This window comes from Danio rerio, chromosome 4, assembly GCF_052040795.2.
Source record: "Danio rerio strain M-AB ecotype USA chromosome 4, GRCz13ab, whole genome shotgun sequence".
NCBI classification, from domain to species: Eukaryota; Metazoa; Chordata; class Actinopteri; order Cypriniformes; family Danionidae; genus Danio; species Danio rerio.
This window is the reverse complement of record NC_141024.2, coordinates 53,320,297-53,344,582: the sequence shown is the minus strand read 5'-3', so window position 1 is coordinate 53,344,582 and position 24,286 is coordinate 53,320,297. Positions and strand designations below refer to the sequence as shown.

At 34.3% G+C, this 24,286-nt stretch overlaps 5 protein-coding genes across 8 annotated transcripts in view; 3 read left to right on the top strand and 2 right to left on the bottom strand.

Annotated features, from left to right (window-relative positions):
* Nucleotides 1–6,897, bottom strand: part of LOC141381669 (BEN domain-containing protein 5-like) — a 16,976-nt gene extending 10,079 nt beyond the window's left edge. For both annotated transcript variants that reach the window (XM_087249054.2, XM_088650551.1), the window contains exons 1-6: nt 6,705–6,897; nt 6,486–6,619; nt 5,414–5,673; nt 5,158–5,279; nt 4,622–4,755; nt 3,154–3,364 (exon numbers count right to left, since the gene is read on the bottom strand). In XM_087249054.2, the coding sequence (XP_087105180.1) occupies nt 3,154–3,364; nt 4,622–4,755; nt 5,158–5,279; nt 5,414–5,673; nt 6,486–6,619; nt 6,705–6,858 (1,015 nt within the window). In that variant the 5' untranslated portion in view covers nt 6,859–6,897. The remainder of the gene's footprint in view (nt 1–3,153; nt 3,365–4,621; nt 4,756–5,157; nt 5,280–5,413; nt 5,674–6,485; nt 6,620–6,704) is intronic.
* The window catches only part of LOC137490924 (uncharacterized), a 671,652-nt gene that overhangs the window by 168,939 nt on the left and 478,427 nt on the right, over nt 1–24,286 (bottom strand). The window lies entirely within an intron of this gene.
* The window catches only part of si:dkey-151g22.1, a 472,026-nt gene that overhangs the window by 101,813 nt on the left and 345,927 nt on the right, over nt 1–24,286 (top strand). The gene's annotated exons all lie outside the window — the stretch shown is intronic.
* The window catches only part of LOC108183685 (uncharacterized), a 301,560-nt gene that overhangs the window by 38,595 nt on the left and 238,679 nt on the right, over nt 1–24,286 (top strand). The gene's annotated exons all lie outside the window — the stretch shown is intronic.
* On the top strand, nt 6,372–24,286 carry LOC137487636 (uncharacterized). The gene is made up of 8 exons (XM_087248732.2): nt 6,372–6,441; nt 6,521–6,626; nt 7,064–7,153; nt 7,235–7,333; nt 9,138–9,245; nt 9,770–9,880; nt 12,779–12,889; nt 19,832–24,286. Exons 4-8 carry the CDS (start codon nt 7,235–7,237, stop codon nt 20,813–20,815), a joined length of 1,413 nt encoding a protein of 470 aa, XP_087104858.1. The 5' UTR covers nt 6,372–6,441; nt 6,521–6,626; nt 7,064–7,153; the 3' UTR covers nt 20,816–24,286.

The window sequence follows — 24,286 nt, the reverse complement described above, 5'->3', positions numbered from 1 at the left end:
CAAAGTGTAGTTTTAATAGGTTAACTTACATTATCAAGTTAGTAGAACTTGCCAAGTTTACTTTAAATATATTTATATATAAATATATAAACTTCCAATTTCAAATTCACTGAACTTAATCAAGTAGATTTTCTCAATTAGAAACAGAACATACTACAATATACATTTCACATTTTAAAAGGATTTTACTCTCAATTTAGCAATTACACACAATGTACTTTATAAGAAAATTACTTTGTAAAGAAAATTATATTAAGTAATTTTTGACAAAGTATTTGTAAAGTAAAATTTATCTAAAAAATAATTATATAATTAATAGACTCTTGGAAAAAAATGACATCAGAACTTAAAAACTTTAAAATCTGATCTTTATTTCAATGTTTTTTTAAGTGAGCGTACTCTTGCACTACAAATATCTGCAAAAATGATCATAAACAATTTCTGCCTTGTTATGCCCTTCTTCAATTACAAGGACCGCATCACTAGAGTCACATAGAAAGGGGTCTGTCACATATTCCATCACTGTGATGATTCCAGGAGTCATCTCTTTTCTCAGCTCTTCTTCATAATCTGTGTATTGTATCAAAAATGGTAAACATCTCAATCTTTTACACACAAAACACTGAAAAGCTGAAAGTCATAACAACATCAATACACTAAATGTTATTTACTTAAAAATCATTACTTCCATAATAGCTGTGCTTTAGCTTTTAGTTTCATATAACAATTTGTTGATTGGCTGTAGTAAAATGTAGTAAAACTTGCAGCTTCACTTACCTTTTCAAAGGCCCCACACTGCTTGAAGTAATTCTATGAAGAAAAAATGAATAAAATCAACCAAAACCTCTTTAATAAATAGTGTACATAATCAAGATCAAAGTAATCACAAAATCTTTAAAATATAAATTTACTTATTTTTCCTCCCATTTTTTGTTTACTGTTTGCATAGGACTGAAGATATTTGTTAACATCTCATCTGTTGCAAGTCCATCTTTCTCTGGAAATGCGCTGCAACATTTAAAATGACAAAATTGCATATAGATGAATTATTGTAAATCATTTTCTTAGATATTTGCTTACAGTTTGCATTTGATGAGATTTATCTGGTAAAATCTCACCTGTTGTAATTTAGTCTTTCTCTGGGAATGTGCTGCAACCTTTGGAATGACAAAACTGCATTTAGGTAAATTATTATAAATATTTGTCTGCTGTACTACTGGTAAAACCTCACCTTTAGTATGTCAGTCTGCCTTCTGGGAATATACTACAATTTATAGAGTGACAAAAGTACATTTAAATCAATTACTGTAAATAAACGAGAAATTGTTAAATCTATAAAAAAAAGTCAGGGAACTAAAAAAGTATACCTTTGTTATAAACATATTGAGATATTGCAAATTCAAACCTAAAACTATCTTCAATAAGTGTTATAAACATGGCCAAACCCCTCATGTATAAGAAAAAGTCAAGTCTGCTCTAGAAACATTATACTGTCATCAATACATGGACAATAATGTCATATATGTCATTTTACAAGCTATAACATAAATTTGAAGGTACATTACTTACCAAATGGGATGATTGAAAAATCTGGTGAAAAATATCCAATGTGTCTGACTTTTGGTGTTTATTTGGCAGTTGGCGAACCGACATAATTTTGCATATTCTGTTACCTGCTGGATTGGAAGTATAGGGCGCAATTTAAAAGACGCTGGTTCAGCATATGTTTTTAAGTTCTGGTGACAAACACTATGTGCAGAGTAGCTAAGACAATGAAAATTTGCCAGGTTAACCTGAATTAACATTTTTTTTTTAGCTTATAAAATTGTGTTGAAAAAGTAAAAGGCAGAATCATTTTTACAGCATAAGGCAATTGTGTATAAATGCTGTAGATACAAAATAATGTATATTTTAATACAATATATAAATACAGTATTTGCACAACATTATTTTGCATATATATTGCAAAACATAAAAACATGACTTAAAAACATCAACTGACTTAAAACCATTCTAAGTCAGTGAAAATATGTTCTAATAATTGTGGCCACCACAGTACTTTATAAATATTTTATTGAATGTTATTAAACGGCTCTCTGAAATACTTTATTCTGATAGGTTAATAATAGGATTTCAAGGTATGTTATTCCCAAATAACAGCTGCTAAACTAATAACATAATAATTATAGATAACAACATAATTATAGATAACAATAATTATCTTGACCATTATGCTTATCTGTGACTCTGCTGTTTTTGACTGTTTGATGCCATCAGAGGCTACAGCTGTTTAAGGCCCACACCCAATTCTATTTTTGTACCCCTACCCTTTCCCCTTCCCCTTGGCCCTTACAATCGAGGGTTAAGGGGAAGGGCTTTAAAATTACCCCTAAAAAAATGGGACAGTACTGCAGCACCTGCACACGTCATCCTATGCCATCGCAATCTCTTGCTGAGATCAGATGATGGCGACTGCTGTAGTTATTCCAGTTGTGTTATTTATTGGTATTTATCTTCTGGAATTTACTGAAGGCATATATTATGTTATCATAACGATCTAATGTGGCAATAAGATCGTACTGTGTATTTACACAGTGGCCATATTCATCTATGTAATATTAAACACACCAAAAACAACATTAACATTATAGCAGACACTGTAAAAAGCTCATTCCCAGCCACTAGACATTACTGACAGGGTATTTGAGTGTCATCAAGTGTCAGAATGTTGTGGGACTGCTATACAGAAGTTATTATTAGGGATTATAGATAGCGAAATTCAGCAGGGGATTTTTACGTTTTTTTTTTTTTTTTTAATAAAAATTTTATTTTTATAAAGAATTTAGATTGGGCATAAGTCTTTTTTTCTCTCTAAAAGGTATATTATTACCTTAATGGTTTAATTTTGAACCAATTAGATGTGTAATAATTAGACAAATGTACATACAGCTAGTTGTTTTTGCAGAATAAATCCCTTCAGTCTTATACAACAGCTGCTGGCTTCATACTGCAAGAACAGCCAGCTGAATACACTCTTACATAAATGAGTATCAATGGATCAATGAATAGCTTAGCATGAACAATTTTTCAACTGTTAAAATATTTGTCTATGGTTATAGTGCATCCATGAATGATTAGAAATTTTTGATTTACCTCTCAAAACTTGCAACTTGGATGGTGTCAAGGGAGGCTTTGCTGAGCTATTTTTGGTGGGACACTCCTTTCCTGACACGCTTCTTGTTTTTAAAGTGGCAGTCCCCCACAATGCTACAGCCATCTCTTTCACAAAAAGAGAATCTTTTGCAGCCGATTTGATTTTTTTCCACACCTCTTCTCGGATCCAAATGTTGTCTCCTATGTGGATCTTCAAAACAGAAAATAATTGAAAATTTTTTTTTATTTGCTACTAAAGGGATAGTTATTAGTCATTATTATCTGCATGGTTTGTCACACAAGTTTCATTTTTCTGACAAAAAAAGATATTTAAATGAAAGCTTAAAACCTGCATCCATTGACTTTATATTATTTGTGTGTATGTGTTCAATAGAAGAAAGAAACATAAATGTTTTAACCATTTGAGAATGAGTAAATTGTGTAATTCTTTGATTGAACTATCTTGTAAAGACCACCTAAAACCAATTTATTTGGACAAACAAACTATTAAAATAATAAACATCACAGATATATCCACCTTATTTTTCCAATAAGAGCAGGCATGGTCATTTGTAAATGACTTTTGTAAATCTTTTTTAGACGTTCAGTCTCATTTCAGTTTGCAAATAATACACATAAAAAGGACCAGCGGCTTTTTTAAAATTAATATCAACGAAAGTAAATAAGTGAGTTGTCTAATAAAAAAGAAGATGAGCAAAAAATGGGGTGTTTTTTTCTTGACTGTAGAAATTTGGCTATCGCAAAAAAAAAATTGTTTTGCATTTTTTTTTATGATTTCAAATTAAAAACAAGAAGTTGTAAAGATCTCTAATTATTTCAGTGGTTCAGGTGGAAATTTTCTGAACTCTTTTCAGGGCAGATATTATTCACAAATGCTTTCAAAAATGAATCTGTGCAATAGTATCCGGCTACTTGCGCATGCAATGTGAGATGTGTAATCTCTGAAATGCAGTCTCAGATCCTTGCACTCAATAGAGCTATTGATATCACTGTGAGGTTAGGGGTGGGGTTAGGTTTACACATTAAAAAGCATGTATGCAATTGTGTAAAAAAGGTTGTACAACCTAAATGTTGTATCTAGGTTATAACATGGTTACTTAAATAGATTAAAACATACATTTAGTCATAATATTTAACAGTTGTGAGCAAGTTTTAAAGCTAGAGTTAACAGTAACATTATTTAACACAAACTATGTATATATGCTATTTAATTTGCTTTTACAGTAAAACGTCAAAATATTACAACACTTTAGATTTGAAAAGTGAAAAGAACACTTTTTGGAGTAAATGAAGCTGTCCCATGTAATAGACCAAAAGGCAGAAAAAATAATATTTCTGAGAATTAAAAAGATTGGAAAACTGTTGGAAAGAAATTTTAAGGAAAAGTTAACTTTTTGATGTGTGAAACCAATAGTGTAAAAAGGCTTGATAAAATATAGTAATGTACCTTGTCACCATTTACTTCATAAAGTCTCATTGGTTCATAGGTGTCGTTGTTGTCCTCAGAACCATTGGGCAGCTCATCTGATCTCTCAGGTGTGCTCTCAAAAGAGCCAGAAGGTCTACTAAGAAAAGATGGACCTGAAAAGAACAAAAATATAAGAACAATAAATATATATATATATATATATATATATATATATATATATATATATATATATATATATATATATATATATATAATTGGTAGAGATAAATACTGTGTGTTGATGTTTTAAATTGAAAAAGTTTTATTTCAATTCAATAACCATTTATTTTTGAATACACTAAAATGAAAAAAGACATATTTGAGATACAAAAAGCAAAATAGCCAAAACAACACAAATCTGAAGCCAATAAGATATAATAAACCATTAAAGGCCATCAACTGGGAGGAATTTTAGCATAAATTGTAAGATAAAGATACAAATAAAAAAAAATGAATTAATGCCAGAGAATTGGTCTGAAAATTTTGAATGTGGTGTAAATGATTTGGAATAATACCTTTTTTGGAGAAGGCTCTTTGTAGCACTTCATCTATATTGTGCTGCAGTGTTATGTTGAGGCTTTTGTAGGTGGCCAGCTCTTCAACAAGATCCTGTTTCTCTTTTTCTAATTTAGCACACCTTAAATTTGGTAGAGAACAAAAATCAGAGAGAAAAACTTTTTTCTTGATCAGATTTTCATAATACTCTGAAATATCTGACCTTTTTTTTAAAGAATATAAACAAATGGAAATTGTTCATGATTAAACTCTTACTTGTTTGTACATTTCTCCAGATCTTCTTGAAGCTCTTGTTTTTTCTTCTTCATTGATCTATATTTTCTTTGCAAATCTTCACGTATTTTCTGAGTTATTACTTCCTCTTCACTGTCAGAAAATTTGTGACTTCTGTCATCTGTGTTTTTGGGACGACCCATTTCAAAAAGTGGGGCCTCTCTCTTCCTCTCCTTTCTGTCTTCTAGAATTTTGAGCAGTGTTTTTCTTTTTTCTGAGGCTTCAGCAGTCCTCAGTGTTTTCTACAAATCATTGATACAGTTATAATTAATGAACTGTACAGAATTGTAGAAAGAAATTGGCAGCTTTCTTTTTTTAAATAAACGTTTTATTGTCAAATATATAAAGGTAAAGGGAAACCTCACGGGAAAAGGTCATACAAGTTTGGAACCATGCTAAGCAAGATTAGACATTCACAACTTTTCTTGATAACTTTAAAAACTGTTATGTCCAAGACATTTTAATACTTGATAATTTTATAATATAGTCTAATTAATTCTTTAAACAAAAGTTTGAATTCATTAAACTGCTATGCAATTTATGATAATGGATCAATGCCTTATATCGTCAAACACATAAGAGATCATAGATCTTACAATAAGACCTTTAAAGTATTAACAGTCGTAAATTTTGAATTCAGGTCTAGTTAAAGTTATAACTTATAAATAGACCTGAATTCAAAATTTACGAGTGTTAATACTTTAAAGGTTATTAATGTTTTAAAACTATTTAAAATATATATTTTTTAAATATTCGTACAATTAGCATTAAAACTCTGTATATACGAACTTTGACGCGCATGCACGCGAAGTGTTCGAATGAACCGATTAGCGACTCTACCTAAAATGACTCCATAATCTGATTCATCTGATTCATTGTAAGACAGCTAACAAACTGGAGTGATTCATATGAACTGCCAGTCATTTGGACTCAAATGTATTCATTTTAAAGTGATTCGTTTGACAAGCGGAAGTTACAGTGTGAAGACGAAGATCACGCCAATCTATGAGGTAACATTCAGAGGTTTAAAATAAGATTTTTATAAATACGTTACGTTTTTCTTTTTCAGAGCTCCTTTTTCTTTTTCAGTTTCAAACACTTCCTTTTCGTCATCCTGGTTGAGGACTTTTGCTGTCCTTATCCGCTTGGACGGGTTAGCCAGTTCCTCCTCCATCTCTTCACGGGTCTCTGAAAGGTAAGTTACGTTAAGTAAGTAAACAATATAACGTTAACGGACGTAGTCAGTCTTACTTCATCAAAACGTTAACCTTACCTTTTATCAGAAGTACCTGAGCTTGATAAAACGTGTTTTCCCAGCGAACAAGGTACAAATAATTCTGTTTATAATTTTTAGGGTCAAATTTTTTTATATCTTCTATGGGAACAATGTGTTTGTGCCCGTCCGAATACCGCACATAGGCAAACATCTTTGAGGTACCGTTAAAATGCCGTTAATTTAAAAATCCACGAAAGCCCTTTTATGTCCTCTGGCTGATAGCGGGCACACACGTCATAACGCAAACGCAATTTTAATAACGTATATATATATGTATGTATATGTGGCATTAAGATACAGTACTTGTCTAATTGTGTATAAATAAAATAAATTGTTCTTTTCTCCATCTCTAATAGACCTTTCGATTTTTTTGAGAGCACACCTGAGAGATCAGATGAGCTGCCCAATGGTCACAACACAGAACCGATGAAGTAAATGATGACAAGGTACATGTCTGTATGTCTATGTGTATAGTATAAAATACATATTTGTGTAAGTACAATGTTACTTATTGAAAGTTTGTGTAGATGTCAAAACGGAAATATAAGAAATACCTGGAGCCTGGCAATGTGTCCATCATACCAGCCAAAACCAGACAAAGGCTTGAGAAGATGGCTGGTTTTGAGGTAGCTGTGCTTGTTTCTGTTAATAACAACTGTTAATGTAGCAACTTAATATGAATATAAAAATATGGCTATTGCATGTAAAATGTGTTACAGTCGAACATAATTTCAAAGCCCTTATTTTGTTTCATAGACAGAATATTCATATTCATACCAGACCCCTCCTAACATTGTATGATACCTTTCTGAAACTTTTTTGCAACCTGGGGTTCGTTCTTCATACCTCGTTTAAACAACCTAAGCTGATTCACAGATCTTGGATATTTTTACATTGATAACTGATGTCTGGCTAATCTGGTTGTTCAAACAACTTCACAAATCAGTAAAATATCTGAATAAACTGTTCTCAGATTGCTGCATGTGTTGTGAGGGACAGATCTATCGATCCTTAAAATTATGATCAGCAATGCAATGATTGGTTGATGGCACATCAGCGTAATGGCATCATCTGATTAATATTCATTTATCCACATGAGCAAAATTGCATCAAATCCGCAGTAAACTGTTAAATATGATACACAATACATTTCCACATCAATTGTGGGTTGCAGGCTTTACACAATTATGTGTCAAGTTCTTTATTATAGTAGGCCTATTCAAGTTTCTTAATAAATGGCTGTTCAAATTAATTTTGCTTTAAAAAAAACATTTTGATATTAGTAAAGGTGTCTGCAACTTTTGCGAAATATCAAATCACCGCATATTAGCTTTCAAAATGTGTGCCCGAGAAAATGAGAATATTGGCCAAGTCTATTATCATACACAAATTTTATTAAAGCTTAATTTTTTTTTTACTATTTTACAATTTTCCCCAGTGTAAATAACCTATAGGTTACTACTGTGAGAAAGTATCAGCATTTGGAATATAGTTTCAGTATTACCTTTGCTTGAAAGGTCTTAAGTGAGAATCTAACTCTGTTTATATGAAATAAGCTGCTGTTTGCGAGCAGGTTTGAGCTACCAGACCTGTTGCTCACAACAACTCTTAAATGAGTTTTAAACAAAACAATCCTGCATGTTGTCAAATCGTCAATAACCAAGTTTAACTAACTGAGTAATCCCCGTACGAAGAACAAACCCCAGATGAGTGTAACTCAACTCCAATTGTTTGGATTAGTCACATTGGGTGAAACATCTTTAAAAGAAATTCCTAATTTGTTAAATTCTTTAATTGCAAACTGACAGCAAGCTTCTTTTAGTTGCCAAATAAAGTCATATACTGTACATTTAACATAATGAGTTGATCAAAATTTGATATCACATCATCACATTTAAAAAAATAATCATCTAAGCTAGCTGCATTTATTTTAGCTTCATTTACAATTTTTTTTGCAATGCAATTTTTGTAGTTATTCAATAATATCTTAAATTTTAGTAGAGTGATGTGTTACAGATCCAGATAATTTACACATATACAATACTGTCTTTTTTGTTTATCCATTAAGTTTAACCCAACTAATTAATATAATTTTCTACAATACATTTTACGTGTTAAATCCTGAGCTGCAAAATTTAACTTCAAGCTTCATCTGTATCTTCAACTTTATCTGTAGTATTACATGACTATAGTATATGTTGAAAATTCCACAATTAAGTGGTTATTACTCAATTTTTTCAAATTATTAAACGTTCACATATTAAAATTATATACACTACACCATGCAAAGCATTACTTTGCAAAAAAAACAAGTCATGGACAGCAAGTGTCAAATTAGTTTTTTAAACATGAGAAAATCACATTTAAACTATTTAAAATTAGACTTTTTCATCTGTTTGTGTCTTTAATTATTTATATCTTCATACATAGGTGGAAAGCATTAAGGAGACAAATTTGGACCTGTTGGTTACTGACCAGAGTTGTTCAGCTACAGATGACTTCTTTTCAGATATAAATGAGGTTTCTTCAGATTCAGAGGTAATTACACTAATTACATCAGTATGTAATTACATATAAATGACAAAGGCTATTGAGTAACCATATTGCGATACCCATCTACAATTTATTACCAATACCATGCCCTTACATACCCGAGTGTGCAGTTTTAAGCCGCTGTCACACTGCACTTTTCGCCTCATAGGCTTCCGTTTATACGCACGCACTGGAATTGCAAGCTGGTGCTTCAAGTTCAAGCTTGGTAAACTCTGACTTGCGACCTACATCACATGACTGTGTGAGACAAATTGAAAATCAAAACATGACCTATTCTTTAATCCCACCCATTTTCGCAGTGTCGTACGACAGAAATTTGAATGCTCAAACTGTATTTTTATACTGTAATATAAAAATCATTAAGATGGATGTGTCTACTGCACACTATTAGACCTGTATGTAATTTTCTAAACTTTTTTTACTGATGAATTATAGCCAAAGAATGTCATGTAGTATGACCAGTATTTGAAAGATTCAAACATTTTGATGGCCTGTCTGTTGTTCCATAGGAGGAAGATCAATTAAGGATAAACAACCACAATGTTGACCACAGCTCAATGGACTCTGGACAGATCCACGAAGACACAGACAAGACCCCCTGTCACATGTCTGATTCAGAGGTATTTGTGTGATTTGGCTTCATTCACCCAAAAAGAAATCAATTGTCTAAAGGCTGGGACACACTGAGCCATTGCTAAACAACTAGCACCCAAAAACCCAACTCTTTGTTATTGCCTGATGTTGTATCGTTTCTGGACCAAAAAGTTTAATAACATTAGAGTACATTACATAACATTAAGTACATTAGTACATTATACATTAGGTAGCATTAAATAATGTTGCCTCATTATAAAATGCAATATATTATATATAATATGTGTATATATATATATATATATATATATATATATATATATATATATATATATATATATATATATATATATATATATATACATATATATATATATTTTTTTTTTTTTGTTATTCAGGCTGCTATAGTTTGCAAATAGACGTTTGAAAATATTCATTGTTATTGAATCAAAGACACATCCATTTTAATTTAAACACAACCACAACATCTTAATAGTGCAAACAAGTGTTGGTTTTCCATTAGAAAAAATGTAATTACCGTCGGGAAAGATCAAACATTTAAATAGTAATATAATATAATATAATATAATATAGGCGACACAGTGGCACAGTAGGTAGTGTTGTCGCCTAACAGCAAGAAGGTCGCTGGTTCGAGCCTCGGCTGGGTCAGTTGATGTTTCTGTGTGGAGTTTGCATGTTCTCCCTGAATTTGCCTGGGTTTCTTTTGGGTGCTCTGTTTTCCCCCACAGTCCAAAGACATGCGGTACAGGTGAATTGGGTAAGCTAAATTGTCCGTAGTGTATGAGTGTGAATGAGTGTGTATGGATGTTTCCCATAGGTGGGTTGCGGCTGGTAGGGTATCCGCTGCGTAAAACATGTGCTGGATAAGTTGCCGGAAGTAGTAGTTCATCCGTGTACTTCTCACATACTGGTTTTTAAATTTTATGAATTCAGACATACTACTCGGCTAGCATACTGTTTTTAGCATTCTATATAGTAGGGCTGTGCAATTAATCGAAAATCCGATTTCGATTTCGATTATGGCTTCTAACGATTATGAAAAACCATTAATCGAGATAAACGATTACTGCATCATATACCAAAAGCGCGTATGACCGCGTACTTATGTGTGTGTGCAACACACACATAAGCACGCGGTCAGCATTCGGTCTCATTCGCACACTGAGATGAGTAGAGGAGCGCAGACATCTAAAATCATTAACGTGAGCGCTTTAATGGTCAAATAGGTGTCAAAACGCGGTGATTAATAAACAAACGAGTTGAGAATCAAAAGACGTGAAAGAGAAACCATTAAAGTGAAAGTGCGAAATGCTGCCGCCTGTTTTATCATTAATCAAACGACGAGAAAATTCCTCTCTGCTCTTGACTGAAGGATTTTTGTAGCTGAAGTGTTTTTCTTAAGGTGAATATGCTTAAATCACAGTTTGTTTCATATTTTTATTCTATTGTTTTTATTTCTCTTTCCTTCGCAGGGTGGAAAATAACTGGATATATGCAGTTGAAGTCAGAATTATTAGCCCTCCTGAATATTAGCAACCCTTTCCTCCAATTTTTGTTTAATGGAAAGAAGTTTTTTTTTTACTTATTTCTGAACATTATAGTTTTGATATATCATGTCTAATTACTGATTTGTTTTATCTTTGCTATAATGACAGTACATAACATTTGACTAGATGTTTTTCAAAATACAAGCATCCAAATTAAAGTGCAATTCAAAGGCTTAATTAGATTAATTAGGCAAGTCATTGTATAACAGTAGTTTCTTCTGCAGGCAATCAAAAAATATATTGCTTAAGGGGGCTAATAATATTGACCTTAAAATGGGTTTCAAAATATTTAAACCTGCTTTTATTCTAGCTAAAATAAAACAAATAAGACTTTCTCCAGAAAAAAAAAAATATTAGAGGAAATACTGTTAAAATTCCTTGCTCAGTTTAACATAAATTGGGAAATAGTTATTTAAAAAAAACAAAATTCTCAGGAGCGCTAATAATTTTGACTTCAACTGATAATTGTTTTGAATAATCGTGATTACAATTATGACTAAAATAATCGTGATTATGATTTTTTTCAAAATCGAGCAGCCCTACTATATAGTATGGTATGTAATTTCGGACACAGCCCATGTGAAAACTGCACCAAGAAAAAAAGCATCCTTGTAACAGTTTTAATTCTTGTTTCAGAACAATCAATCTACAGGTGTAAAGCACCTCTAGTTTGTAGGGTAAGGTGGAGTCATTTTAACAGTGTAATTCTCACTACTAGGGATGGCTGATAAGATGACATGATCATATATTGATGATGTCTAACGAGTGATGCCAGTTATGACATTCAATTACGGGCTATAATCACCGTTATTGGGTAAAAATATATTTGATGAAGTTAGCAAGTAAATGTATGTGGATCACTTTTTTGTGGTTTTAAATCTACGCACTATACTTACTCATTCCTGTCCAAATAGCTTTCAAAAGTTACATTTGCCTGATAGGTGCCCTTTAAAGCAAGTATAGTTTTTTTTTTTTATATAATTTTTGAATTAATATAAGATTTAAAAAAAAATTGCATATATTGATCGGTCAGAAGATTTGGTAAGAAACTGGTAACATGTATGAGGTGGCATCATGAAAATCATTGATCCATTTAAGCAGAAGTGAGAAACTTCAAGCTTTGGATGTTTATATCATGTTTATATCTTATAAATTCTAATTTTGTTAAGGTTTTTGATCACAGAAGGTAATAGCTTGTATTTATCCTTAAAACTAAAATCTTAATACTAACATAGTCACCCTTAAGTTGTTTCTTTCTTCTGCTGAATACAAGATATTATAAAATATAGAATATTATGAACAATATGTAAGTAATGTATAATCAAGAATATTAATGGCCTGTCTTTTGTTTTATAGGAGGAAGAAGAATCGATGATAAGCAACCACAATGCTGACAACAGCTCAATAGACCCAGAGCAGATCAACACAGACACAGACAAGACCCCTTCTAACATGTCTGATTCAGAGGTATTTTATTCACTTGTTGCAGCTGGCATAAACTTATCTGGGCAGTTAAAAAAGGGCTAAATCACTACAACTACATTTACACAAAAATTCCAACTGTGGGAACTATGCAACTTAAAATAAATACAATTTTAAAACTTGATTTAAAACCAAATGCTATTTAAAATCAAATAACAAATATAAAGAACAAATAATATATAAAAATATATTATTATTATTGAATATTTTCAACTACAATGGGGGGGGGGTAGCAGAAATAGAATTTTACATTCATTTTATTATTAATCACCTTCTAATTGGTCTGTCTCTAAAAGTGAGGGGGATGTATCCTCCCATCCCCCTGGTTGCTGCGCCCCTGATTGGCATTGGTAGCATTTAACCCTGAGAAAAGCACATAATCTGTACCTGAGGTAACTATTGTCATATAGTTTATGCTGCTGATCATCTGTGAGAAATGGAGGTCATTTAAATATTTTTCTGTTCAAAATAGAAATTTAAGGTGAAGGTTAGAACATGATGTCAGGTGTAGTTATGTTGAAGGCTTGATAGTCAGGGATGCTCACTTCTTTTGGTGTCATTAATCTGGCAATCTGCATTTGTGTGGAGTTGTCGGAGAGGACGGGTGAAAAAGTGTTTTAAATTTGAACTGCAATACCTAGTTCAACTACTAAGTGTCAATCTTACAAACTACATCTTTGAGTTTACAATGCATGGTTTTGGCTACACTCATTCTTCCATGGCGGGGCGCCATGCCAAAAATCATCCCGCCATGGCTACATTACAGCTTCTCATTCAAAACATTTTATTTTTTTAATAGCGGGTAATAATCACACCAAAAAGTAATACAGGGTTCCCGCGGGTCCTTAAAAAGTCTTAAAAAATATCTTAAATTAAAATCCATGAAATTAAGGTCTTAAATTGACTTAAATTTACCGTAAAATGGCTGTAGGTATTACATTTTTAGCAGATGTGCTTAATGATGATAGGGAAGCACCGTGGTTCACCGTAAAACATCTAATAGTTGATTTATTCAGTATGTGTGAAGCAGGAGAGAAATGACAGTCGCCGTGATTTATTAGCTTATTACGGCAGGTCGGCTACAGACGCTTGCGTCGGTCTGCACCTGCGTGCTGTCATTATGCGGTTGCCGAGGTGAGGTTCAAAATGCAAAGATGGGAAAGTTTAAACTTAACGACGTGGCAAAGAGTCAATGTGTAAATTCTGCAAAAAGACCTATTCATTAGGAACCATGGGGCTCAAAGTCGTCGAGTCGCACATGAAAAGACGAAAGCAGCCGCGGGACGTTGCAGCAGCTAGTCATAGTGGGTCTAGGCTTGGGCTTGCGCAGTAAATGAACAGTCATGTGATGCATTTCGATTAGCGCGAAGAAGTAATCAAATTGTTTGTTACAACATTGAAATCCGTCCCTGCAAAGGTGAAACAGATGATGACGGAGATGTCAAAAAGAGCGAATTTCGACAGCGGTCAGGCCAGCCGCCAGTTTAATTCGAAAAGTCATTCTAGCCACTAAGGTATTTCGGCGGTCGCTTATACACTGCGTATTACAGTAGGGCACTAAGGAGCAGTGTCCAGCGAGCTGACAGGGAACATGACAAGGTCACTCGCTGCATTGAATCCGCTGTCACGGAAGTTGAAATGAATGTTCTTGACTGGTAGAAGATGAACAAACAATCCTATCCAAAACATGCTAAATTAGCCAGATCAGTAGTGCATCCCGGCCAGTAGCAGCAGCAGTGAAAGGGTGTTCAGTGCTGCTCAGTGAGCGAAGGACTGCACTAAAGCCATTTACAGTGGATTCAATAATGTTCCCCCACAAAAACACATAGCCTAATCTTGATGAGTAAAGAATTTCAAATTAAAACTAAATATTAATTAAACCATAAAATAATGTAGTAAGAGTATACATGCTTATGCTGGCATTATTCTTTTATTATTCAGCTTCACCATTGCCTTATTGTGAAGAAAATTGGCAAAACAAATCCCACAGAGCCTTTATCTTAATTTTGTTATTGCCAAATACCTGTCATCATTTATCATTTATTTTAATTAATTTGCTAAGAAAGACTTATTTTTATGGGTGTGTTGGCCAATTTAAAGGTTAAGTGTTTGTACCCAGGCCTATTTAGAGTGTTGAGATGTTAAGATGATACAGAGGACTTATTTTATTTTTTTGTTCCAACTTGGCCTGTAGCCTATGTTATGAATAAGTAATGTTAACGCATATAATGACTCATTCATGAAAAAAGAGAAAAGAGCTGTGTGCATGTGCACATTTGGATAATGTCGGGCTATAAACGGGTTCGGCTTAAACGGGCTTTTAAAAAGCTGTCAATCAAAATGTACTTGTCGGGTTCAGGATCTATCGGGCCTAACTTTTATAGCCTGATAACAGCTCTAGTTCAGACGCCCCCTCACAGTCAGCTATAACAATTTCATCACCAGACACCCAAAAGGCGGGTACTGTGGGTTATCCATACTGTGACGAGGCACAATGTATTTAAATCTAACGAGAACATTAAATTGAGCCCTGTAGTAGGCTTGCCACGATAGACGGTGTTGACGGTGATACCGGTTTTAAGACTCAACACCGGTGACATCACTTTTTCACTGTGACACCGTCCCCACATTTGTTTTTTTTAAGTATTCGTTTTTTTTTATTAAATATTTATTTGAATTAAATGTGAAACATAATTCTAAATAATTTACTTAAGACGAGAGCATGCACTATATTTATCATCTGAACATAGCTACAATGCGTCGAATTTACAGAAAGAGAATGGCAGACGATAAAGTGTCAAAACGCAATGCAAAAGTATCTGTTTGGCTATATTTTGGGTTTAAACTAAATGCAAAAAGAGAACCTGAAGACGTTAATGAGGCAATCTGCAAACTTTGCCTGACAAAGGTGGCAGCAGTTGGAGGAAACACAACTAATTTATACACGCACCTTTAACACACTTATAGCCATAAATAGCCATAAATACGCAACGCATACTCTCATTTTAAAAATCACGCGACCATTATCTCATAATGTTTAATAATAAATTATCTTTTTTTTACTAAAACAAGAGTGATTTAGCAGTGCTACGCCATTAATAAGCCAACTGCAGAGAAACAAAGCAACTATAGCGGCAACAGCCGTGAGCACTTTTTCCGAAGTTCAGCTGTTTTTTTTGCACTTGATTATTATGCGTTTAATTAAAAAAAAATCCATAATGAATTGGCCTACAAGAGGTAAGGCTAACCTGTGTGTGCGCGTGTCTTTTATGTCTGAGGACGCTCTCTTCAAAAACCGAAAGTTGCTTCGTCTGTCTGGCAATATTTTGGCTTTTAATAAATGAAAAGTTAATTTAGATGAGCCAATATTAAAAATTTAAACAAAGTAACTGAGACGTGCAGCCACACATCGAATCTGAGGTCTGATCTCATCTCTCTCTCTCTCTCGCTGTCATCTAGACACAGACGCCTAACAAGTCAAGTCACAAAACCGAGGCTGGTACCAGCTGACAGGTAGAATAGCTGAAGCCTTTGCGAAATCTGTCAAAATACAGCGCTGAAATTAACAGGCATAAATATCTTTGAGCCAGAAAGTCTATCTATGTTATCTGTCAAAACGCAATTGGAGCCATGGAGGAGTTGTGTAGCCTTTAAATTATATTATTTCTAATAAAATGAAAACCAAAATAAAATATTCATTGCATTTTCCGTTTGAAAAAAATATACGTAAACGAAAAAAATCAAAGGGTGGCTAGTTTGTTTTAATGTGTTTTAATATTAATAAAATTAACTCAGCCTATTTAACGGTTAGCCTACGCCGTCAATAGGCAAGCCATTCAAAACATATGATTGTACTGTGTTCTCGGTTATAATCTATATTTTACAGTAAAAACTAAACGTAGCATGTCTCGCTGTCATTTAAAACATGTAATTCAGAACACACCAGAGCTGTGGACCTACAGTATGCAGTGTGTTAACTTACAGGGTGGTGTTGGTCAATCTTACTGCGCAACGAACTCCAATCCGAGAAAGATTATGTTACTCGATAGACAACATTAACTTGAGAGATTTTAAAAATAAAAGGTATTTTTAAAAAGCAACAACGTGCAAATCTGCAACAAATAAAACTAAAAATAAAACGTCTTGCCAGTGCTGTGTGTATTCCGCCATTGACAGTGCACGCCCTTATGCAGCGCCTGTAACTGCCGCTTTTAAGAGAGATCAAAGCTGGTATCATAACCAAAAAGCAAGATCATATAGTTATAAATATTCCATAACAATACTTATCGAAATATTTATACATTTACATGTTGTTTATTGAGATTGTGTGATCTGTATATGATGTCTGAACTTTACAGAAGCTGTAAACTGACACGTGTGCGGTGATGTTTAGCTCTGACAAGGCGCTTTTATTTAGCCTGTAGTCTTTACAATTTTTTTTTTTACATAATGTTCCATTTCTCAACATTTTTATTATTATTATTTTTTATTCATAGTTTATATATAAAATGAGTGCCAGCTTGTTTAGTTGTGATCATTATGCAAGGATCATATTTCACATTCGGTCTATTCTTCAATAGGCTATAGATTCGTTAATAATGTATTTTATAAACGGATTGTTCATAAGGACTAAGCTGTTAATATATAATATAGGCGTTTATGGTTGTTATTTGTATGGTCCTAACTTCCAGTTTTTTTAGCCTGTAGTATTGTTGTGTTTTATTCGTTATGGTAATAAAAGTTATGTGTTGTTTAACAGTGATTTTTTTTTTTTTTGTAGTTTCCTTTTCGTCCATTCAAACAATTGACGCCGAATTGGCAACTCCCGCAAAACTGAAAGTGAAAGTATTATACGCACGCATTTATTAGCTATTTAAAAGCAGAAAAAAGGAGGAAAAGAAGAAACGCCCACTCCCACGGTGATACCGGTATTACCGGTGTTGTCACATGTCGATTAACCGGTGGGGAAATTTCCTCATCATCACAAACCTACTCTGTAGGTCTATTGGACACATTCATAAATATTCCTAGCAAAACAAATAAATGCTGGAGACATACTCATTACATAAACGCACTTAATCGCACTTCAGCAGCGTTTACTTGAGAGCGCACAAATGCACGAGCAGAGGAAATCGGCGCGCAAGCAAAGAGATCCGCATGCTCGTAGACTATTACATTAACGCAATCTCGACTTTTAATACTGCGCTCATGAGGAAACACTGCAATGTAAGACATATGCATTTCGGATTCACACAAACACACACACATACACACACACACACACACACACACACACACACATACACACACACACACACACACACAAACACACACACACACACACATATATATATATATGTGGCTAGTTTTTTATATTCACAATATAGTCAAAACACTTTAGACATAAAACTCTTTGTAAAATAAGAAAAATGAAAACAAGCATGATGTATTTGCTTGATTGTTTCTGCTGCAAACCTAGAAATATGATACTGAATTCAGCATAGCTATTTTTTTTCACAATTTGTCACTGCTAATTATTTTACAAAACTATTTAATTTTAATAATAATTATTGCATTTAAGTGTTGATCTGGAAAAATGTATCAAATGTTTTTTTGTTTAGAATTAGTCTTAATACAAAAGTCAATAAAAAATCTAATGAAGCAAAAGAAACAAATAATAACAATGAAATCAACTAATTAATTAAACTTCTGCATAATAATTTGGGGCCTAATGTAGCATAATGTTTGTAACACATTTGCACATTCATTTGTGTGAATGTATAGCTAACGTTAATTTACATGGTACAGAATTTTGTTTTAATATAAATCTTAATAAAATCTCATTAGTCTATTTGGTCTTTTTATAAAATTATACAATTATTTTAAAAAATTACAATATCTGAAATATATAAAGCTTACTTACAGTATATTGTAGGTGATTTTTGACTTGAATTGGTAGACTTCATTTGGGTTGTAATGACATCAACACTACTTAAAATGGCACATTCACACTGAATCAAAACAATATTGGGTCTTTTGGATTCTAGGGACTGGGTGGGTCAGACCCGGCATATGTTACAGTAGGTCTGCTATAATGCAGCATAGTCTCTCTTTACACTAAATTCTAAGCAGACAGAGACCCGCTTTTTTTGACTCACAAAGGTGAGCTGATGTCTGAAGTTTTGCATGGAAGACAAAACTTGCAAAAATTCAAATTAAGTACATGTTAATGTATTCATATACATTTAACAATAAAAAATTAAATAATATAATTTAAAAAAAACAATATATATATATATATATATATATATATATATATATATATATATATATATATATATATATATATATATATTAGTTTTTTTTTTTAATTCCTTTAAAAAAAATTGATCCTAAATGAAACAATTTATTAAGATTATCATTTACGTATTATGTTCTTTCTGTCTTTATTCTTTTAATGTTTTTGTTTTTCATTTGGGGAACAAATTTGTCTTTCTATGTCTGAGAAATTGCCAGCTGGTGTCCCTCCTTAGCACTTAAGGCTATGAATTTGAAATCTAAACAAAAATAAATAAATATATATATCAATATGCATGAGAACATATTTTTATTCCACTTTTTTTATTCATCAAAACATCATAAAACCCATCTTCTGGGATTTCTTCTTAACAACAAATAAAAGAAAACCTTATTTATGCCCAAAACCAAAAAGCTATTTATAAAAAATGAAATGTGCTATTGTATATGGAATTTATAACAAACCTTTAGGCTGCAAGAGCTTAGTTTTCAGAAGCTATATATTTATATAGCACATTATCAATATGCATACAATGAATCATCCATTGTACAACCAATACATATTAGTTGTTTATCCTGTCCCAAACTATACTGCATGTAAATATATATATATATTTTTTTAATCTCTAGGGTGGAGATTTATCAGATTTACTTGTTTTGGACGAACCAGAGGAGAACACTTTTAGCACATCTTCTGAAGACACAGATGGAACAGATAGTGAAAGTGATGATCCAACGCCAACTGATGATCCACTTAAAAAAATAGGCACGGACAAAGGCATGGACAATATTCTCAAATCCACAGGCTCCATCACAAAGGCTGAGGCTCTACTGCTAATAATGACTCATGCTGCTGTGCATAACATTACTGGCTGTCAACTAGATGACTTGTTGACTCTGATTAATTTCCTGTTTGGTAATGATGTTGTTCCAGGTTCAAAACATTTGTTTAACAAGGTTTTCAAGAACAACTCAGAGATTGTAGACTTTCACCTTTATTGTCAGGCCTGCAAATGCCACTTAGGCACACAAAAACAAGTCACTGACCAGAACATAAATCAATGTCCATCCTGCAGCGAAACAGTTGACATCACTACTTTAAATAATGGTAGCTTTTTTATCAATGTGCCAGTTGCACCACAAATCCAGAATCTTCTGGAAAATCCTGAAATACAGAAGCACCTCGGCTATCGCTTTGACAGACCACACAGTGTTGAGAATGTTATCTCAGACATATTTGATGGAGCATTTTATGAAAAGCTGTCTGAACCAGGAGGGATTCTGTCAAATTCTAACAACTTTTCATACAATTTTAATTCAGATGGGTCTCCTGTTTTCAAATCTTCAAAATTTTCTATTTGGCCAATACACCTACACTTGAATGAACTACCTCCCAAAATTAGATTCAAGCATGTGATTCTTGCCGGTCTTTGGTTTGGAACCCATGAGCCATCTATGCAAGTTTACCTGAAACCATTTACTGAACAAGCAAAGTCACTCAGCTCTAAAGGTGTTTCATGGAGAAAAAATGGTGTTCAGATAAATAGCAAAATTGTTGGCATCTGCTGCTGTGTAGATTCTAAAGCAAGACCGGCAATGCAGAACATGACCTAATTTAATGGCTATTATGGGTGTGGCTTCTGCCTTCATCCAGGTGTTTTAGTTGAGCGACACGTAAAGTATACTGTGTCAGCTTCAGGATACGATGACAGAGACTCAAAATCTATAATTAGAGATATGGAGATTGCCTTTGCTGAAGGTAGGCCTGTCAGAGGTGTTAAAGGTCCATCCCAACTGATAAACATGCCGTTCTTTGATGTAGTGTGGGGCTTCGTACCTGATTATATGCATGCTGTCCTTCTTGGTGTTACCAGACAGATTACTGAACTTTTTCTTCAGAGTTGTGATCAGCCCTATTATATTGGTAGACCAGACACATTACGTGTAATAGAAAATCGCATCAGAAGCATCCAACCTCCACATCTCATTACCCGCTTGCCTAGGCCAATTGAGGAGTTCAGGTACTGGAAGGCATCAGAATGGAGAGCTTGGTTGCTTTTCTATTGTTTGCCATGTCTTGAAGGTGTGCTTGATACTCGGTATTTGAAACATCTCAGTTTACTTGTATCGGCAGTATTCCTTCTTTTGCAGGAGTCTGTCACCTATGAGGAAGTCAACAAAGCAGACATCATGCTCCTTGAGTTTGTTGTCAAATTTCAGTTACTCTATGGAGAGACAGGCATGACTTTCAATGTACATCTTCTCACTCACCTTGCGAAGTCAGTGAAACTGTGGGGTCCATTGTGGGCACACTCGGCTTTTGTTTTTGAAAATGCGAACGGACGTCTCTTGAAGTTGATCCACGGAACTAAAAGTGTTGCTGTTCAGATTGTCAACAAGTTTCTGTTGCATAAAGCCATGTCATGCTTTGCAACAAAACATGTGATCAGTGACCATGTGTTAAACTTCTGCAGAGAATTCAGTGAATATCCAAGAGTGCAGAAATGTCTGCGTTGGCAGGGCACCACAGTTTTAGACAGTGGCACAACTAAGCATTTAAAGGATGAGGAAATGAGTGCCTTCATCTCAGCAGAGAGACAAGTACCAGAAATTGTACTAGTACACAATAGGATGGTCCATAATGGTCTGGTTTTTACCAGCAAGGCCTACTGTCGGTCTAAGAGAAGAAGGGAAAGTGCCATTCAGTTAAATAATGGATGCCATGGAGAAATACAGGACATTGTGTCATTTACAGCAGAAGGGGAGACAGAAATTGGTCTGTTCTTCAAGAGGTTTGATACACAGCCGATCTTTGCACTTCCTCAAAACTTTGGTTTTGTGCCACATGTAAAACTTGTTAGAGATTATCGGTCCCCTCTGCAATTTGTCCCATTAAACAGCATCAAACAAAAGAGTTTTACTATCTGCTCTTCAGATAATATCTTTATCTGTGACTTTCCAAACTCATATGAGAGGGATTAAACGGTGTAGAAAGTGTAGGTTGAGTTTTGGGTGGGATTAAGTGAGGGGAGAGAAACAGGCTGACAGCGGTGACAGAAACATAGCAGCGCTACATGGCAAGAGCTGTACTGTGACACACCTACATCTATGATCACTGTAAACGCCCACCCTAAACAGCCAGATACACATCACCCACTCTTCCTCATCGACACCCCTCACTCAAACCTCTAACGGCCATACACCTAGATCCCACAAACCCACTCATGCTACCACACTTTACTCATCCAACTCACCTTTCTACACCCGTATCCACTACACAACCCTTCAACTACGTTCCCCCAACCCACTTCTCCCACATCTTCATACCCACATGTACCGTGCACCTTCTTCCACACCCACCAACAATATGAAACCCACCCATAACCCATACACTAACATCCACCAAAAAACATTTACTAACACCCTGTTCATCCACTGACACACACACACAGTGATTTGAGTATCAGTGAGTATACAGGGTGTTAGGGGAGGTTTGAGTGTTAGTGAGTATACAGGGTGTTAGGGGAGGTTTGAGTGTTAGTGAGTATACAGGGTGTTAGGGGAGGTTTGAGTGTTAGTGAGTATACAGGGTGTTAGGGGAGGTTTGAGTGTTAGTGAGTATACAGGGTGTTAGGGGAGGTTTGAGTGTTAGTGAGTATACAGGGTGTTAGGGGAGGTTTGAGTGTTAGTGAGTATACAGGGTGTTAGGGGAGGTTTGAGTGTTAGTGAGTATACAGGGTGTTAGGGGAGGTTTGAGTGTTAGTGAGTATACAGGGTGTTAGGGGAGGTTTGAGTGTTAGTGAGTATACAGGGTGTTAGTGGAGGTTTGAGTGTTAGTGAGTATACAGGGTGTTAGGGGAGGTTTGAGTGTTAGTGAGTATACAGGGTGTTAGGGGAGGTTTGAGTGTTAGTGAGTATACAGGGTGTTAGGGGAGGTTTGAGTGTTAGTGAGTATACAGGGTGTTAGTGGAGGTTTGAGTGTTAGTGAGTATACAGGGTGTTAGTGGAGGTTTGAGTGTTAGTGAGTATACAGGGTGTTAGTGGAGGTTTGAGTGTTAGTGGATGTATAGTGTGTTTGTAGGAGTGGTATTGAGTGTCTGACTTATTTGTGTAAGGGATTATTTGTGTATATGTCAGTGGATGAACAGGGTGTTAGTAAATGTTTTTTGGTGGATGTTAGTGTATGGGTTATGGGTGGGTTTCATATTGTTGGTGGGTGTGGAAGAAGGTGCAAGGTACATGTGGGTATGAAGATGTGGGAGAAGTGGGTTGGGGGAACGTAGTTGAAGGCTTGTGTAGTGGATACGGGTGTAAAAAGGTGAGTTGGATGAGTAAAGTGTGGTAGCATGAGTGGGTTTGTGGGATCTAGGTGTATGGCCGTTGGAGGTTTGAGTGAGGGGTGTCGATGAGGAAGAGTGGGTGATGTGTATCTGGCTGTTTAGGGTGGGCATTTACAGTGATCATAGATGTAGGTGTGTCACAGTACAGCTCTTGCCATGTAGCGCTGCTATGTTTCTGTCACCGCTGTCAGCCTGTTTCTCTCTCCTCACTTAATCCCACCCAAAACTCAACCTACACTTTTAGATCTTCACTGCAATGTCTGCCATGTCCTTTGCTATTGAGAATTGTATTCCATAGTAAGTGTTGAAAGCCAGATGACAGTATGTTTAGTGTATATAACTTAAAATACTTTTGTATAAATTCTCTGACTGAATTAAATTAATAATAATTTTAATGCTTTATAAATTTGATGCCAAATATATTGTAAATATTGTTTCTAGTTTTTGTTATCACAGAAACTATATAAATTTACTATAGATTTACTGTTGAAAGACAGTTTTTTTTTTGTTATTTGTGTACACATCTATTCAAAACCATGGTGAATGTGTTTCTTTTAATGTGATTTGAGTCAGTGCTACAGATTTAGGCTGTACTTTATGCCAGGGGCAGAATGGGAAAATTTACTTACACAGGCTGTCCTTTTGCAAATTAACCATCACTGGCTGAATGTTTGGCAAATGAAACAGTATAAAAATGACTTATACCATTAAATTTCAATAATTAAATGCTTTCTCTTTAATGCTA

What these genes read in the sequence shown, in the direction of transcription:
- LOC137487636 (XM_087248732.2), top strand. Translation starts at nt 7,235, where the DNA reads ATGTCAAAACGGAAATATAAGAAATACCTGGAGCCTGGCAATGTGTCC. An exon ending in AGGTTTCTTCAGATTCAGAG is followed by an intron (nt 9,246 to 9,769) that starts GTAATTACACTA and finishes GTTGTTCCATAG; the next exon opens with GAGGAAGATCAATTAAGGAT. An exon ending in GTCACATGTCTGATTCAGAG is followed by an intron (nt 9,881 to 12,778) that starts GTATTTGTGTGA and finishes TTTGTTTTATAG; the next exon opens with GAGGAAGAAGAATCGATGAT.